The 18,760-nt window shown below is 40.8% G+C and overlaps 1 protein-coding gene across 1 annotated transcript in view; it reads left to right on the forward strand.

Annotated features, from left to right (window-relative positions):
• Positions 1 to 8,777, forward strand: part of LOC122330443 (dual specificity protein phosphatase 8-like) — a 38,844-nt gene extending 30,067 nt beyond the window's left edge. Inside the window, 5 exon segments of the mRNA XM_043227462.1 lie at positions 6,230 to 6,396; positions 6,519 to 6,678; positions 6,915 to 7,038; positions 7,311 to 8,290; positions 8,293 to 8,777. Coding sequence (XP_043083397.1) covers positions 6,230 to 6,396; positions 6,519 to 6,678; positions 6,915 to 7,038; positions 7,311 to 8,290; positions 8,293 to 8,363 — 1,502 coding nt within the window. The 3' untranslated portion in view covers positions 8,364 to 8,777.
• The last annotated feature ends 9,983 nt before the right edge of the window (positions 8,778 to 18,760 follow it).

Raw genomic sequence — 18,760 nt, forward strand, 5'->3', positions numbered from 1 at the left:
GTTCCTGTTTGTGCTGCTGTGGTCCAGTAACACTTTTTTTTCCAAGGAAGCTATATAAAGCACCCCTGTAGATCTTTGAAGCAAGACAATATTCTAGATCCTTGAGGAGATGAAAGATCACTTCCAAAGGAGATCTTGTCCACTTGCCTTTTGAGCTGTGGTCTTGCTTTCTACAGATCCCAGATGCCTTTGGAAATCCTTTGACCTTTGGAGTTCAAGAAAGAGGGATGGGAAGTCAGCACTACTTCCCAGTTTTGACAAAAGTAATACATTTGACGGATGTGGGAATAGAAGTCAGTTCTAACAAGCCTTAACCAGGCAAAATTTGCAGTCTTACTTGGGTTTTGCTGACAGTGTTGACATAATGACCAACCCTTTTTAGGCAGTTATGTCACTGGGCTGGTGAGGGGAGTTACAGTTGGGGGATGGGGAACCGACATCCAGGATTTGATGATTGTATCAGTGTGTTTGAGATGTATTGTGTGTGTGGTTTGGGGGGAGGGTGTATTTGAACCAGTATGGGGTCGTAGAACATTTGGTCGACAGTCATTCATCTACCACTGGTTTCGGGAGCGTATGGAGGAGGCACCAGGGGCCCGTTGGTTCTGCATGGTGACATGCAAATCACCTCTCAGTCTTCTGTGCTGAGAGATGATGTCATTGTACCAGCCGTTGCCGTTAATAGCAGGAAACAGACAGGTTGTCGCTCAAGCTCTTAAAGAAGCAGGCAACCCCCAAACAAACAATAGTTGTTTGGATGGTGATTTGCACATGGATAAGAGGGACAGGTGTTCCTTGTTGTCAGTAAAGAGCAAAGCAGGTGGCTTTTAAAGTTCACGGTTAATTGATGTATGATTTGTCACCCGTGTATAGACTCTGAATGATGTCATGCAAGAACGTTGAGCATGGTTGACGTTTCTCTTTGTTGTAAAACTTTCTTATCACCTCACTCTTTATTTGCCATGACTCATTTTATTGACTTGTTCATTTTAACTCCTCCCTTCCACCCAGATCAGTTTAACACAGTCACTTTAGTTTGGACTATTGCACAGGTTTTTGGCCCAGATGAAATGATTTCATGGCTCCCTAGTTGACTGCTGTGTGTGCACGCTCCCAGGGTTACCATGTCCCAGATTCTCATGGAGCTCATCTGCGATTAAGGTCTAAACCCATCTGCCAGGGCTCACACTTTCTGGCAGCATTGCACAGTTCAATGAAGACTTTACTTTCTTACTCTGTAAATGCAATCCACTTTTCCTGTTACATTTACATTTACATTTACATTTAGTCATTTTGCAGACGCTTTTATCCAAAGCGACTTACAATTGAGAGTACAACAGCGATTCATTTTTTTTTAGAGAGACAAACAGACAGTGTAAGTGCTTATAACACCCAGTCACAGGGAGTGTTCAAATTAGTACATGCCAGAAGGAAGGAATAAACAAGGATAAGAAGAGAGACAGAGACAGTGAGAGTGAGAGTATTTTTTTTTTTTTTTTTTTTTTTTTTTTTTTTTTTATGATGAGGTAGGTATTGCTGAAAGATGTGAGTTTTCAGCAGTTTCTTAAAGATTGACAGAGATCCAGCATTCGGATATGTACGGGAAGATCGTTCCACCAGCCAGGAACAGAGAACGAGAAAGTTCTGGAGAGTGATTTCGAGCCTCTTTGAGATGGTACCATGAGGCGCGCCGCTAGCAGATCTCAGACTTCTAGAGGGTGTGTAGATTTGTAATAGTGAGTGGGAAGTAGACCGGTGCCGAGTCTGTGGTTGTTCTATATGCAAGCATCAGTGCCTTGAACTTGATGCGAGCTGCAATCGGTAGCCAATGTAAGAGAGATAAAGAGAGGTGTAACATGGGTTCTCTTGGGCTCATTGAATACCAGCCGTGTCGCTGCATTCTGAATCATTTGTAGAGGTTTTATTGTGTTCGATGGAAGTCCAGCCAGAAGAGCATTGCAGTAGTCAGTCTAGAAATGACAAGGGCCTGGACAAGTAGCTGTGCAGCTTTTTCTGTTAGAAAGGGCCTGATCTTTCTGATGTTGTGTAGTGCAAACCTGCAGGATCGAGCAGTCTTTGCAATGTGATCTTTGAAGGTAAGTTGGTCATCGAGGATTACACCAAGATTTCTGACTGAGGATGATGGGGTAATTGGACGAAGAACCTAGCTGGATGGTGAAGTCATGCTGTGTAGTTGGAGTGGCAGGGAATACAAGCAGCTCAGTCTTTGTCAGGTTGAGCTGTAGATGGTACTCTTGCATCCATGTCGAGATGTCCGCCAGGCAACCCGAGATCCGAGTAGCTACCGTTGGATCGTCTGGATGAAAAGAGAGGTAGAGCTGTGTGTCATCGGGCGTAGCAGTGGTAGGAGAAGCCGTGAGCCTGTATGATGGGGCCTAGTGATGTAGTGTAAATGGAGAAGAGGAGGGGACCAAGAACCGATCCCTGAGGAACCCCAGTGACCAGTTGATGTGCTGTGGATACATCTCCTCCCCAGGCCACCCTAAAAAACCTACCAGTGAGATAGGATTCGAACCAACGAAGTGGGATCCCAGAGATGCCCAGTGATGAGAGGGTGAGACAGCAGGATCTGATGATTCACAGTGTCAAAAGCAGCGGATAGATCCAGCAGAATGAGAACTGATGATTTGGATTGAGCTCTTGCAGTCCGCAGGGCTTCCGTGACTGAGAGCAGCGCAGTCTCAGTTGAATGGCCGCACCTGAAACCTGATTGGTTATGGTCCAGTTTGTTGTTTTTGAAAGAAACAGTGATACCTGGTTGAAAACCACTCCTTTCAAGTGTTTTCGCTATGAATGGAAGAAGAGAGACTGGCCTGTAGTTATCAATAAGAGAAGTGTTTAAAGTGGGCTTTTTGAGCAGTGGGGTTACCAGAGCCTGCTTAAATGCTGTGGGGAAGGTACCTGTGAGGAGAGATGTGTTGATGATGTGCGTGAGTGCCGGCAAGACAGTGGGGAGATTGCTTGCAGGAGATGAGAGGTATGGGGTCTAGCGGACATGTTGTTGGATGGCTGGAGAGGAGAAGTTTGGATACTTCTGTCTCAGTGAGGGAGCAGAAGGAGAAAGTGGAGGAATCGGTAGTCGATGCGGTTGGTTGAGGGTTGTGCGTTGGGGGCTGAGAACTGGCTGCTGATCGCTTTTGTTTTGTTTGTGAAAAATGTGGCAAAATCGTCAGGTGATATTGAGGTGGTGGGAGGTGGTGGAGGGGATAGAGCAGGAGTTAAATGATCTGAAGAGCTTACGTGTGTCTGAAGTGTTGTTGATCTTGTTTTGGAAATATGATGATTTGGCAGTGCGGATTTCGGCAGAGAAGGAAGAAAGCAAAGTCTGATACCTGCTCAGGTCTGTCAGATCTTTAGATTTGCGCCACTTTCTCTCCGCTGCCCTGAGTTTGACCCGATGCTCACGGAGAACATCAGACAACCAGGGGCTAGAGGTGGCAGTCCGTGCTGGCCTGGAGGAGAGAGGGCAGATGTCGTCTAGACAGGAGGTTAGAGCACTGAACAAGGTATCTGTAGCTGTATTCACATCCAAAGAAGAGAAATGGGTAGGTGAGGGAAGGGAGGAGGACACAGCAGAGGAGAGATGGGAGGGAGAAAGGGAACGAGGTTACGTCGGAAAGTAACCAGTATAGGGTTGGTTGCACAGAGATAGGAAAATGCAGTTGAAATGTAAGAAGGAAATGGTCAGAGCATTGACGGTTGTACTGAAATGGTGTCTGCAGTACAACTGCGCAGTGTGTAAATTAAATCAAGCTGGTTGCCTGATTTGTGGGTGCTTGTCGTGATGAGGCGTTTGAGGTCAAATGAAGCTAGAAGGGAATGGAAGTGCGAGCGTAAGGTTTGTCAAGATGAATGTTGAAGTCCCAGTAGGAGTAGGAGTGAGTGCCGTCTGTAAAAGATGACAATAATCCATCCAGCTCCTCTAGGAAGGTGTCTAGAATATGTCCAGGGGCGGTAGATTACCACTATGTGGAATTTTGTCGGAGTAGTAACTGTGATAGCATGAAATTCAAAAGAGATGTAATGACATACAAGTGAGTTGGATTGAATATTTCCAATTGTTTGGGATGAGCAGACCAGTGCCACCACCCCGGCCAACCTGACGAGAGGTGTGTGTGAGAAAGAGTGATTGTTGGCTAGAGCTGCTGGGGTTGCTGAGTCTTCTGGACGAATCAGGTCTCCGTCAATCCCAGAATGTGGAGTGAAGAATGTAAAGAAAAAGCAGAAATGAAGTCAGCTTTGTTGACCGACTGACTGGCAATTCCACAGACCAACAGAGAAAGATAGGGTGTAGTAGAGGATGTAGGGACAGAGCGTAGGTTAGTAGGAGTGCATTGTCGTCTGCGTGTGTTGTTAGGGCGAGGGACGAGAGACAACACGGAATGAGTTGAGACACATGATAGAGGTAGAAAGAGAGTAAAGATGTGTAAGAGAATGAAGGAAAATGTACTTAAGTCGTTGCTCAGTTAAAGTCGCGCAGTAAAAGTCGTATGTCTTTACTCTCGTAGTCTTCACACGAGGAGTCTGAGCGCGAGCACTGGGCGCTTCGCTGGCAGCTTTCGCGCCAGCCAGCACACTCAACAAATAAATACAAAAGTGTATGCAGTGGAAACAGCTTTAAAAGCTAGTTCTAATTTGCCCAGGCAGTAGCCAATCAGGAGGTCGCTCAGGAAAAAGCGAAACTAACGCCTTCACACTTAAGTGCTCTTAATAGCCCGGAGGCAAACAATTTACAACCACTTTAAAGTACAGCACAACTAAACTACACACTACAAATAAGTAGGGCAACGCAAATATTCTCTCCAAACAGCAAAGAAATAATTTGAACAACACACAGCAATAGGTATATAATAGACTTACGCGCTGGTGTCCGTCTCTTCTAGCCTGAAATCGCTTCTCTCGCTTTGACAGAGAGCGCGCAGTTTAAATAGTTACAGTCGCGAAAAGCTAGTTCTAATTTGCCCAGGCAGTAGCCAATCAGGAGGTCGCTCAGGAAAAACGAAACTAACGCCTTCACACTTACACTTAAGTGCTCTTAATAGCCGGAGGCAAACAATTTACAACCACTTAAAGTACAGCACAACTAAACTACACACTACAAATAAGTAGGGAAAGCATAAATATTCTCTCCAAACAGCAAGAAATAATTTGAACAACACACAGCAATAGGTATAATAGACTTACGGCGCTGGTGTCCGTCTCTTCTAGCCTGAAATCAGCTCTCTCGCTTTGACAGAGAAGCGCGCAGTTTAAATAGTTACAGTCGCGAAAAGCTAGTTCTAATTTGTCCAGGCAGTAGCCAATCAGGAGGTCGCTCAGGAAAAACAGAAACTAACGCCTTCACACTTAAGTGCTCTTAATAGCCCGGAGGCAAACAATTTACAACCACTTAAAAGTACAGCACAACTAAACTACACACTACAAATAAGTAGGGAAACGCAAATATTCTCTCCAAACAGCAAGAAATAATTTGAACAACACACAGCAATAGGTATAATAGACTTACGGCTGGTGTCGTCTCTTCTAGCCTGAAATCGCTAGACCTTGACATGACATGTTACATGAATGCATTCTAGTTCAAATGCTTATAGATGCACGCAAGTGCATTTGCAGATTTTTAACTTCCATTTTATGCGTGCACATCACTGTCCAGACACCCAACGCCCTAGAGCTATGAATCAAGGGCTTGGTCTGCACCTGTGACCACCCTCATTCTCTAAGCCTGACGCAATTGTTCAGTTGAGGATATTAGGTCATCCAGGAAAAGGAGCTCCAGCAGACAAATGCCAAAACTGGAGCCACCCGCCTCTGAAAGAAACAGAATCCTTCTTTAGGCCAACTGGCCTTTGCTTACTTGATGGCTGTGTTTATACATGTACTGACCTAGATTGACATAATATTGTTCATCTGAATCATCTCTTGTTTAGGTTTTGACAAATGATGTGTGACATCACCATGCTTTGTGTTAGTATGAAAGGTTTTGACTTGAAATATGCCTCTTGTTATTACAGGTTGCTCTTTGTTAAGTTCTTTGTCCTGCTTGAGAGATTTTGAGTTGTATCTCTTGCATAATGACTTGTGTTACAACAATAACAATGTTGACAGTCGCCAAATCCAGCATTCTTGTTAGTCTTGTCTTTCTTTTATCTAATAGGTAAGGGGTCATTTTGTTTCCTAACACATTCTCTTTTTTTCTCTGTTTCTTTAGGTGGTTTTGCAGCATTCTCTTCCTGTTTCCCAGGCCTGTGTGAAGGCAAGCCAGTGGCCACTCTGCCTATGAGTTTGTCTCAGCCATGTCTGCCTGTTGCAAACGTTGGTCCCACACGAATCCTGCCCCATCTCTACCTGGGCTCCCAAAAAGATGTTCTCAACAAGGTACAGCTCACTGTAACTGAGGTCTTGGAATGTTAGAAACTTCTAATATGTTGAAACTTCCAAAACTGGAGTAGTCACATTGTATAATTGTAAAATTGTAAAACTTGGTTCTTTCCACTCAGGATCTGATGGCTCAAAACGGCATCACATATGTTTTAAATGCAAGCAACACCTGCCCAAAACCAGAGTTCATCTCCGAAAGCCATTTCATGCGCATTCCTGTCAATGACAACTACTGTGAAAAACTCCTGCCATGGCTAGACAAAACCAACGAGTTTATTGGTAAGAACCAACTTGTGACAGTTGTAAGAGTTAATTTAGCTTCCTTTGACTGGTTGATTTCAAGTTGACATTAGCATGCAAAGTGAGTAGCACCCTCTGTGGTGGTATCAGGAACAACTAATTTAATCCTCAAAACATGTTTGCAGAAATTTTTTTTGGGAGGCTTGTCACTGAAGAGGTATTTAGTTGTCTTTATATGTTTTGTGTTTGCTCACGTTTTCCCTTCTCCTTTTCAGACAAAGCCAAGGTTTCCAACTGTCGAGTCATTGTCCATTGTTTAGCCGGCATCTCTAGGTCTGCTACCATCGCCATTGCTTATATCATGAAGACAATGGGCTTGTCATCAGATGACGCGTACAGGTAAACTCACTCAGACACCCTGCAGCTTAAATTGCACTGTCTCAGAAAGACATTTTCTGCTAGCTGTAATTTTATATCCATTTCCTGCAACATGTAAAATGGATCACATAGAAACAGTTGTAAACAATACCCATCGTGGCCTTCCTAAACACATATTTTTGTTCAGGCCCTTACAAGCTCACATGATGCGTCTTTGTGCTGGAGATGTCTTCCTTTCCATATATGCGGATTTGTCCTTAGGGTAATTGTTCTTACTCATCTTGTGTTTCCAGGTTTGTGAAGGACCGCAGGCCTTCAATATCACCCAACTTCAACTTCCTGGGACAACTGCTGGAGTTTGAGAAAGGCCTGAGATTGCTAAAGGCGCTATCCTCAGGTCAGGAGAAGTTGGAGCAGTTGAAGGAATTGTCAGAACCTAGAGGAGAATCTTCCAGTGATCCTGAAAAGGGTCGTTTGGAGGCTGAGAAGGACGGCACAGAATTAGACACCAAGCTACCTTCTCCAACCTCACTCCAGCAGGGCTTTAATGGCTTGAATCTGTCAGCAGAGCGTATTCTAGACACCAACCGGCTGAAGCGCTCTTTCTCGCTTGACATCAAATCGGTCACTGAGCCCAACCACTGCCCTCGCCTCACGCCTGCGCATACCGAAGATGTTCCCAAACTCTGCAAGCTGGACAGCCCAGAGGCCGGAGATGCCAATGGCGTATGCCAGTACTCACCTGTCAGCCCCAGTTTAGCTGAATCTACAGGCCTCTTTCCTGAGAGCAGCTCTCGACCTCGTTCGCGGAGGAAAAGCAAGCACAATGGTAGCAGCGCTGGAAGTTCTCCTGTGCACTCGCACTTCGGACACTCACTCCCCGCACACAAAAGTCCCAGTCTTGAAGACAATCTGAAGCCCTCCCTGCTGCTCAGCCTTCCCACTGTGGGCACCGGGCCCATGTGGACCAAGCATAGAGACACCGTACAAGCCACGACCCCCGTTACTCCAACAGGCGATGCCCCTTGGTTCTACAGCTCGGAGTCAATGAACAGTAACGGCGGTGGAGGAGGAGCGGTACACTTTCCTGCACTGGGATGCAGCAGCCTTCCTGGCCCATGCGAGGCTGTGCGACTGCGGGAGAAGGTGGGGGAGCCGCGGGACTCGAGGGGCAGCTGGCACGAGGATGCCCCCACTTCCAGTGCTGCCGATAAGCAGTTCAAGCGGCGCAGCTGTCAGATGGAGTTTGAGGAGGGCATATCGGAGGCGCGTTCGAGGAGGAACTGGGAAAGATCAGCAAACAGTCCAGCTTCTCTGGAAGCATGGAAATCATTGAAGTATCCTGACATCACCTGCACAGCCACTGGGGACTTTAACGCACAGACGGACAGGCGCCACTTATGAGCAACGAAGACTAAGAGTGGACCTGACAAGGCTGTGGAACATTCATATTAGTTCATAGACTTGTCAATAATGCCTAGTTCTCAGAAACTGGACTTTTTTTGTTGTCTTTTTAAACCGGTGGAACCGGACGCAGATTGACTTTGCTTTGTCTTTCTACTGTTTTAAGCCATAGCCATCCCCAGATGACAACGAGCTGAGACTGCGGTGGCAGAATCCCTCGTTTCCTCACTCTAGAAACAGTCCACCCTATTCCTCATAAAAGCTTTACCCAGCCTTTTGGTGTATTGAGAATCAAGCATGGCTGTTACGCTCACACTTGTTTCTTTTATTATGCCGCCCTGGACGTTACCGCCACAGCACAAACGAGTCAGCACAGACTAAGCCTTGGTGGTACATGCTTTTACTGGCTGAATGAAGGCCTCTTTGTGCGGTGCTCTTGTCCACCCTTGCTCCTGTATCCCAGCATTCACGGAATCCTGGAGGAGGAACCAGGCATGTCATGAAGGAAACGCATTGTGGGCGTTTTCCCATAATGTTCTCTGTCATTCTTTTGTTACCCAGATTTCCAGGGTCTTGTCCTTCCTCCTGTTCCCAAGTGGTGATGCGCGAACTGTTGTGCAACCCACGTTCCTCTCACTAAGCATGCGTCAAGGCTGCTGTTTTCCTTACAAACAAATGGTATATGGACTATACACAGTGATTTCAATGGACGTTTAAAGTTTTTTTGGTCATTTTATTAGTTACAGTTGTAATTTATTCTACTGGTTCATTCTGGTAATGAGAAATAATATAAAGATTGTGGAGTTTTTATTTTTCCTCTTTTTCAGTGTTGATCTCTCTTTTTCTGTGATATTGACAAAAATACACTCACATAAAACTGATACGCAACTACAAGCAATATGTGTTTTACTTTTTTTGTCCTCCTTTTCCTTTATAAAGGAGTGCAGTTATTACCAGGAATTATCTGATGTTTAAATGCACTTTCTGTTGCTTTAAGAGGAAGTTTTAGAACGTTCTCATTAAAAGGGTACCACAGCGCTTTACAAAAATTCATGTGTAACCATTGATGTCCTGCAGTGTGTCACAAACTAAAGCATTCGGTATGGCTTTCGTTTGTCTCTCCAGCCTGCTGGCTTGAATTATTAAAAGACTTTAATCCAGCATGAATATTCTAGAGGAATCTAGACAAATATGTATGATACCCCAGCATTGTAAAATGAGTAGCGACTCATTTTGATTTTCAAGAATTTGATTTTTGTATTAACAAGCACACAAGACGAAATGAAGGAAAAAAAAAAATGACAGGGACTCTAAAGGGGTTTGTCTGTGTCCCCCATTTGTTCTGCATATTTATGACATTATTTATTGTTTGTTTGGGTCTGATTGCGGGATGTGTGGATGGATGTTGTGAATGACTGACAGAAGGACCCTTTGCAGATGCTCTCAGAAACTGGCGTCTTGGAGTGCGATAAACCCCTAACCTTTTCGTCAGCAAAAAAAGGATACACAACTACATGCTTTTGAACCTGGCTGATGGTCTGACAGTATAACTAGTTTTTATTGGATCATAAACTTTATATGAAAGACCAGTAACCGATAAGAACAGAATCTGCACTATGGTGACAATACATTCTGCTTGCTTTCTTCTCAGGGGAGCTTTAAATGAGTCAATTACATGTCTGAGCTCTGAGCTTTCTCTATTTATCCCTTTTCGTCATCTCTCTTTAGCACCAGTTACTCTTTCTCTCCTTCACTCTCCTTTTCCCTTCATCCTCTGTTTCTCTCAGATTGCTCCAAAGGTTAAATATAACACAGAAAGGGTGTGTGTGTGTGTCTGTGTGTCTGTGTGTGCGTGCAAATGTGAATGGGATTTCCCTCTCCATGGGAGATAGTTCAGCAATTTATTTATGTCTGTATTTTTCAGTTAGCTTTTCTGTATGGCAAATCTTGTATTTGTGCTGCTGTAAGTTTTTTTTCCTTGTGTGAGACATTACCTGTATTTCCTTTTCCTTCCCTGTACTATAATTTTAAAGACATTGTTATCATTATTTAAAACATGTAATAAAAAGATGCAGGCTGTCCTTTTTTGCTGAAATTGTTAAATAGTTGGCAACATTATTATTATTATTATTATTATATTTTGTGTGAATAGCATCGTATCAACAAAACTAATTGATTTAGGGATTTTTTTAAGAGAAAATCTTGATACCTTAGGCTGCTTGACGCAAAATACCTCAGGTTCTTTTGAAAAGCTTGTTCCTCCCCATGTACCCATTTTGTGACGATGAAACAAAATACAAACATTACAAAATATGAAAGTTTTGTGATTTCTTTTCTTTTGATTTTTTTTTCTTTTGTACTAGCATAGTTCAGATATTGAAAAAAAAAGATCAGATATTGAAAAAAAGAGTTTCGTTTATTTTTGCATATTGTGAATAATTATTACTTTTATTATACTACTATTACTATTATTATTACGCTGATAATGTTGTTTCCACCACAGGATGAAAAATTGGTAATTGTTATATTTTATCTCAATTTATTGTAATTCATAGTTTATATTTCATAATAGCAATATAACTTGAGGAAAAAATTACCTGTTATACACACACACACACACACACACACATATATATTTATTCTCACATTCTGAGTTTATATTGCATTTATGATTTTTGTTTTGTATCTTGCTTTTATTGTTTTCTTATATATATATATATATATATATATATATATATATATATATATATATATATAAAATTGTGATATATATAACACACACACGCTAGTTGTTATATATATAAACACTGATAAAAATGAATATTCTCTTTAAAGCCATTGTTTTCTAAAAGTGTCCATTGTCTTACAAATACTGATATTTAAAATTATTTAAATAATAAAAGATACTCTAAATGTGAAATTAAAACCACCAATAGGTAGCAGTAAGTCACTGCAAAAAGGAGCCATTACGACTGAAGCGAATCATTTAACCACTGATTCATTCAGGAACGAAACATTGATTCACTCAGGAACTAAACACCATCATGTTGCTCAGAGACGCAAAATAATGTTTTGGTTTTGTTCTGAATAATTTTTGGCGTCTAAAACATAAGTCTCTTAAATCAACTCCCTGTTTATGGAACTTTTTTTTTTTTTTAGGAAGAACTGATCTGAGACATGCAGTGGTTTCGCATACCTGACCTTTGTTGCAGTTCTGCATATACTGCACATGCTTCAGAGGTCTCTCGCGCTGTAACTCCTCGCCATTGTTCTCCTCAATAAAGGCCTGTCTTTATCGTCTGCCCCTGTGAAAGAGGAGAAGGTGGTATAAAAACCTGAGCGAACACAGCACACTTAACAGCGCCGAGACCAAACCCAGCCGCCTACTTACAACACGCAGAGAGCGGGGTCAAGGTGAAAGTCAGCAGTAAGAAAGGCCTCCGTATAACCAGGAACGCTAAATCCATTGGGAATAGGAGGAAAAATTCCCCAGCTTCCCACTCGAGAATACCATTCTGTTCTCACTCGGCCCGGGGATTTTTCTTTCATTCCTCGCCTTGCTTTCGAATGCGAGCGCAGGGAATGAGAAACCGTGTGGGCCTCTGCGGCTATCGGCCCGTCGAACGCGTTAACAGAACAAATTTGACTTCGTGCAAACAAATGAAGGCATATGAAATGGGCCGCGGGTGATTCATACACGTAATCAGATGTTTGTTGAGTAAGTCGAGCGAGGCAGTGTTCGGAGGGATAATGATTACGGAAGCCCAGCTGACGATGAGCACATGATGACATGCAGTCGACACAAAAGACTCTCCTGTCTTTCCCCTCACATCACCATCAAAGCGTTCAGCGTGAATGCTGTGGCTAACGGATTTCATTCTAAGTGCTGAATGGCTTCAAAAAAATATTAACTAGTACAGTACGAAATAAGTGTAATTACAACTTTGAAATATATTTTTACAGTGTATATATTTATACAATATTTATACAAGTTGTAATTGTAATTATTTGTACATTTACTATTAATTTGTAAAAAAAAAACAAAAAAAGATAACTGATGAATGTAAAAAATGGTACAGTAAAAATTACGGTAAATGTACCGTTTTTTATCTTATATATATTATTTACACTAATTTTAAATCTTTAATGTACACATTTTTGTGGCCCTTCACGTTTGATCGTTCATTTTTATATTTCTGTTTCTTACTGTTTTGTTATATAAATTAAAATACCTAAAAACTAATAACTATTCAAATGTCTGGTAACGCTTTACAATAAGGTTCATTAGTTTGCATCAGTTAGTTAGTCCATTAGTTAACGTGAACTAAAAATAAACAAAACTTCTCCAGCGTTTATTAATCTTAGCCAATGCTAATTTCGCATTTACTAATGCATTATTAAAATCACAAGTTGTGTTTGTTAGCATTAATTAACTCACTGTGACATTAACTTACAATGAATTACTGTATTTTTATTAACTAATGTTAACAAAGATGAATAAATGAACCAATGTTAACAAATATTGTTTTCAAATATTTTCAATAACCTTTGAGTAAATTGTGTGCCAAATCGTGCTCGTTAAACTTCGTATTAATTTCTTAAATTGTATTTTTTTTTTTTTTTTTTTACATTTCTAGTTCAGCCGGAAATATTCGTAAAATAACATTCGTGTGTGTTTATTCGGTCACTTCGCACCAAATATTATTTCTATTCTTCTAGCTGTTCTCATCAGTACAATGATTATTAATTTCGCTCATCTCTCTCTCTCTTTCTTCCCAGATCTGGAAAATATCTATTTCCGACATGAATATTAATAATAAAAAGGTTCGTGTGAAAGGCTCTTCAAAACCTGCTTCAAATGGCGCTGGTTTCTTTTCAAAGACTAATGGTGCATTATGCTATAATTTAATAAACCGAAATGAGTGTAGTTACAAGCTATTGGATATGAGAGTGACGGGTTCCACCGAAGCTGATTGTTCCCAGATGCAGCCGTGTTTTGTGCCAGACTGAGTTTATATATGGCAACTTATAAAACTGTTACATCATTGCAACAATTCTCTTCAATAGCGTTAGCTGGAGTCGGTAGGTAACTTTCCGTGGGATTTCTTGCCCCATTGCCTGTGTCCTCGAACGACCGTAAATCAAAAGCATGTGAAAATGTCTCTACGCTATAAAAGAAAAAAACCACGGAGACTTACCATAACAAATTTTATAAACCTTGGTGCCACAAAATTATGTATTCGTGCACTTTATAGCATTTTTACGCTGTGTTACTGTGGCTGCCTTCCAGAGTCAATTTAAAAAAAGGTTTTGCCATAATCTGAAAACAGCCACTACAATTCATCACATACCTCTTTACAAACCCGTGCAGTTATTTTAATAAGCGTTTGACCCTTGAGCGCAAAGTAGCAGCTTTCGGGTGCTAATGCTAATTGCTAATGCAATCTGATTTGGAAGTAAAGTGTGATTGTGTATGCATAACCGTTTTCGTATGCATTATTTTGCACCAAATATTTCATTTATTAACGCGTTTTTAACACAACCTCATTTAAAGCAAAATGATTTTTTCTCAAATTCACGAAACTGTAACGTTTCTTCAAATCTTGACTTCAAACGGGGGTCTTGACCTTCGAGATTGTAACAATTAAAATAATAGAAAATTTTAATCATTTTGGCCATAATAAGTGCATGAAAATGACTTAACTTTTAATTATTAACAAATTTAAATTAAACGTTTTTTTTTTATCTTAAACATTCTTTGGAATTTAGACATCAAAGTAATATAATTTTCACTTTGGAAGACGAGCAAATTATTTTATTATATTTTCTCAGTTTTTACACACACTACTGAACTCTGTTACCCGAGATATTGTAAGAAAAAAAAAAAAAAAAGATTTCACAAATATTTTCCTTTACGGTTACGATACATTTATGAACATATTTTGCCTCAAATTAGATGTTACCAATTCTGGCGTAGGTTTTATTATTATTATTATTATTTACACCCAACGTTTAACTGAAATGCATTTATTTCGCCTCGTAATTGACGTTTTTTTCTAGAAACCCACAAAATCGCCCAGATCCGCGCTGTATTAAACATGTTCCAAATGTTGGTCACAGGGTTGTTAAGTTATATAAACCTCAAAGAAATTAATAACAAAGCTCATATATATAATTTAGTTTGACCTAAAACTGGGTTAGGCAACTTTCATAGGGCATTTATTTAAAAATATGTGATGCAAGCTGCGTACTTAAGTTTTCTTGGCCTTTATATGCCGCTGCCATCTGTTGGTGGTTGGTAACCTTGTTGTTCCCGCTTTATTTGTCACCAAGGAGGCCGCACGGCAGTCATGCCCTATTCAGAGCACCTCTTTCTCCTTCCACACGCGTCAACGTCTGCTCTCCTGTGATTTCAATGATGCCGATGAAAGGAGACACCGTTTATAATTGTCAGGTGGGCCAGATGTGCTCCTGAATCGCAGGTAGCTCCGAGTCCTTCGGGCGCCGAGGCAGGAGACGGCCTGTCTGGAATCGGAGAGATGTGTATTGATTTGTGCGGTATTCACACGAGGTGAGCCTCCAAAGGGAATCAACCCCGTGCGCTAAGATTTCACGTAAGACCTGCTCATAACCTTAAAGGGATGGCTCTGTCATCTTCTACTCATCCTCACGATCAATACAAACCCACGTGGCTATCAAAAAGAGATGTTTAACGGCGTGTCCAAACTGTTCTTCTCCATATAACGACGACCGGGCCTGTCAGTCTCCAAAATAAGCATTATAAAGATACTTATTGGACTTTTATTATAAGACCTATACATGTTCTCGATGGTTTTTCGCACAAAGCTGTCAAAAGAACTTTATATGGCTACATTAATTACGCTAACTACTTTACTGGCGCTCGTATCGGCCATTAAAACGGTAGCATTCCGCTAGTGCTAATTGAATTTCGCGGTTCACCGAGGTAGCCTAAATCGCGATTAGCAGAAATTATTCTGTGAGATATGAAGTAAATTTCGAGATTTCCTTGCTATTATTTCTAGCCTTCACCCGTGCGACTTCTTCGGGAATTGCCTCGGTCGTAAATCGTTTTATTTCGCGATTCTACTTAAGTTCCTCGTGCTTTAAAGACAAAAAAACATCTATAAAAGTGACTGCTTCGCGAGTGAAAATCTCTTTACAAACCACATGTTACGTAAAGACCGAACATCTGTTAAGATGGGAGATTTTAGTTGGCACTTCAGGCAGGGATAGAATATGGTACTGAAGTGTGAAAACCTGCCGCAGAGTTAGCATAGAGGCTCTTCAACCCTGTTTAGCTAATTAAACACACCCATAGCCCCTAATTAAGCTCCTCAAGACTGCTTGGGAATACAGCAGGTGTGCTGGAAATGAAGTTTGCAGGACAGCGGGTCCACGGGAGCAGGGTTGAAGTAAAAATTGGGTAATAATGGAGTTTGCGATGACATAATAACAATTACAGCGCCATCTTTTGGTAGGATGAAAGATCGCTCTTCATTCCTTGACGTGACAACTTTGCTAGAGATGTTGAAAATATAATAAAAGAGATCAGTATGAAAAGAAACGCGCACACGCACACGCACACGCACACACACACAAACAAAACTGTTCTGGAATATGCATAATTTAGTCTGACTTTAGTCTCAAACGCACGCCAGAAAGAAATAAAAACGAGATGAACGGTTAGAGTATAGCAATAAATCAAGTGTATGAATTAAAATATAAACGGGGGGATCCGAGGGATAAGAAGAGGTGTAATTAAACGCGCGCGTGTCTTTTGCGGGATGTTGTGTTTATTTCTGACAGCAGCTGAGGTGAACAATGACAGGCACGGAAGCGACGGTGGTCGTGTCTCAAACCCTAGTACGCTGCCTAGCTAGACAGTTTAAAAAAAAAAAAAAAATTATTTTGGTTAATTCCGTTTTGCAACGCTGACAGTCGTCTCGCCGGGGTTTTGAAACACAGTCCGTGTTTACTTCCGGATTCCTGTAATCAAGCAGCAGCGGGACCGAGGCTTCGGACACCGAGCGCGCTTCATGTCTGCCTCGCAGACGTTAAGACACGAGCACCGGAGCACCGGCTCCGCGACACGAGCAGCGCGGTCCTGACAGCTGAGCACCAGATCGCCAAACCACAAATCAGTCAAAGTCCACGAGGAGCAGCTCCGCGGACAGCACCGTTAGGCTCCGCTCCAGAAGAACCGAATCCAGCCCTGGACATCATTTTTATAAACAGCCGGTGAAAGTCACAGCAGAGCTGGCGCGGGTCGGCTCCCGGCAGCATGGACTGGTTGATGGGGTGAGTTCGTGTTCGTTATTTCAGCCACTTAGGAATTATCACGTGCACTTTTTAAAATAAATAAATAAAAATAAAGGTTCTTTATTGAGTTCCAAGAAGAACTTTGAACACCCGTGGAAGCAGACAAGCGTTCTTTAGAATTTCGTTTTGATTCAGAACGGTTGTTTAACCGTTCACTGTAAGGTTCTTTTTTGAGCCCGAAACGAACACCCTCTCCGGGCCTTTATTTTTAATAGTGCGCGAGACTTCACATTTTTGAATAAATGCGTTTTTCCTAAAAAGCGAACAAGCTCCGAGACACGGTGGAATCGGCTCGCTGACTGTATTGAACCGCGTTGGCCTTGAACACGGGATGTTTTCTGCCGCCGTGTATAACTTTAAGTGGAAGCCGGCACCTTGCTGTAGTCGTGTGGTTTTCTTCACGACATCCTGCCGCGCGAGAAGCTACACCCTGACCTGTCGGGTTATTTCAGGTCGAGAATCAGTCGCCGGATGATCTATCGAGACGTTTGCTTTTTCACGTCCAGTTAGTTTTTGAGATTTTCTCGTTATATCGGCTAATGGTTGGGCGGGTGTCTATTAGGAGGTTAGTTTCACGTTAACCTGATGCTCTGTGTAAACTTCACTTTGAGTTATATCTTAATTTAAAGTACTGTAGGCTTGGTGGGATTATCTAAAAGGGACGTTCACCAAAAATTAAAATGCATAATCGAAAATTGCTGCTTTTTTTTTTTTTTATCCTTTTGTCCAAAACAACACCAAACCCCATTGGCTTTCATTGTATGGGCAAAAACAAGAAATGTCTTCAAAAATATGCTTTTAGAAGAAATTCATACGGTTCGTTGATGACATGATTTTCACTTTTGGGTGAACTAACCCTCTAAAATGTAATTTTAACGAATTTAAATAGTCATTTTTGACATTTTAAAAGACAAAAAAAATTGTTTTTGGACAGACTTTTATATTTAATGTGATGGTATCCCGCAGGAAATGAAGACTATTCATACTGTGATTAATTACAAGCTGTATTGATATCACATTACTTCCTTACTTTATCTTATTATTGGGCACTTTTGGTTAAAGAATCTTCTGGTATCACATTTATTTTTTTTAATAAATAATTAGTTCTTTTAAACATAAAAATCATTTATTTTATGAGAATGTGTTTTATCTTCATGATGCTGTACTGATAGTGTATCAGGGTCATTTTATACATTGTTTGATAGCATGCCTTAAGTTTTAGTTTAGTTGATATATTTTCCTTCAAGCAAGTCTGCTTTTCAATATCTATGGTTGTTTCATCTCAATTGCAGGTTCAGATCTGCTCAGAGTATATTTTTTTGGGTTATTATTGCGCTTTTATCTGCCTTAAATTCAGTAATTATACCTCTGGCATCACATGTGCAATGCAACTCTGTGAGCCGTTTAATGCTAGATTATTGGTCTAGTTATTTGTTGATATACTTGTATTGAATTCTTTTTTTTTCGGTGCAGGATTGACTAATAAATGCTGTTCAGAGACTTCTGTGTAATATTTATAATAGATTAATAATAGATTTTATCTTGCTATTCTGATAAAAAAAAAAAAAAAGTCCTATTCATGACTCAGCATAAACAATCCTTGGCAAAAAAATATATATATATATATATATATATATATATATATATATATATATATATCAATACAATTCTAAGTTTAAAGTAAAAAAGAATAAACAAAAGAGCGAGCTTGTCTTAGAACTAGAACGATTAAATTAGGACTTTTTAGCATTTTTAAGTTGATTTATTTCTATTTTTAGTTTTCTTAATTTGTAAAGCAAACTTCTGACTTTATATTTCAAAAATGAAAGTGAAAAAGAATAGACAGAATTAAACCAAATTTTGTCTCTAAATGACTCAGAGAAACTGTACTATATACTCTAAGATCAATCTAGCTGCAAAATATCTATACACCACACACACCGTTCGAAATGATGGGGCAATTATTATTATTAATATTAGAAATGCTATTTTTAAAATG

Source organism: Puntigrus tetrazona, chromosome 25 (genome assembly GCF_018831695.1).
Source record: "Puntigrus tetrazona isolate hp1 chromosome 25, ASM1883169v1, whole genome shotgun sequence".
Lineage (NCBI taxonomy): Eukaryota > Metazoa > Chordata > Actinopteri > Cypriniformes > Cyprinidae > Puntigrus > Puntigrus tetrazona.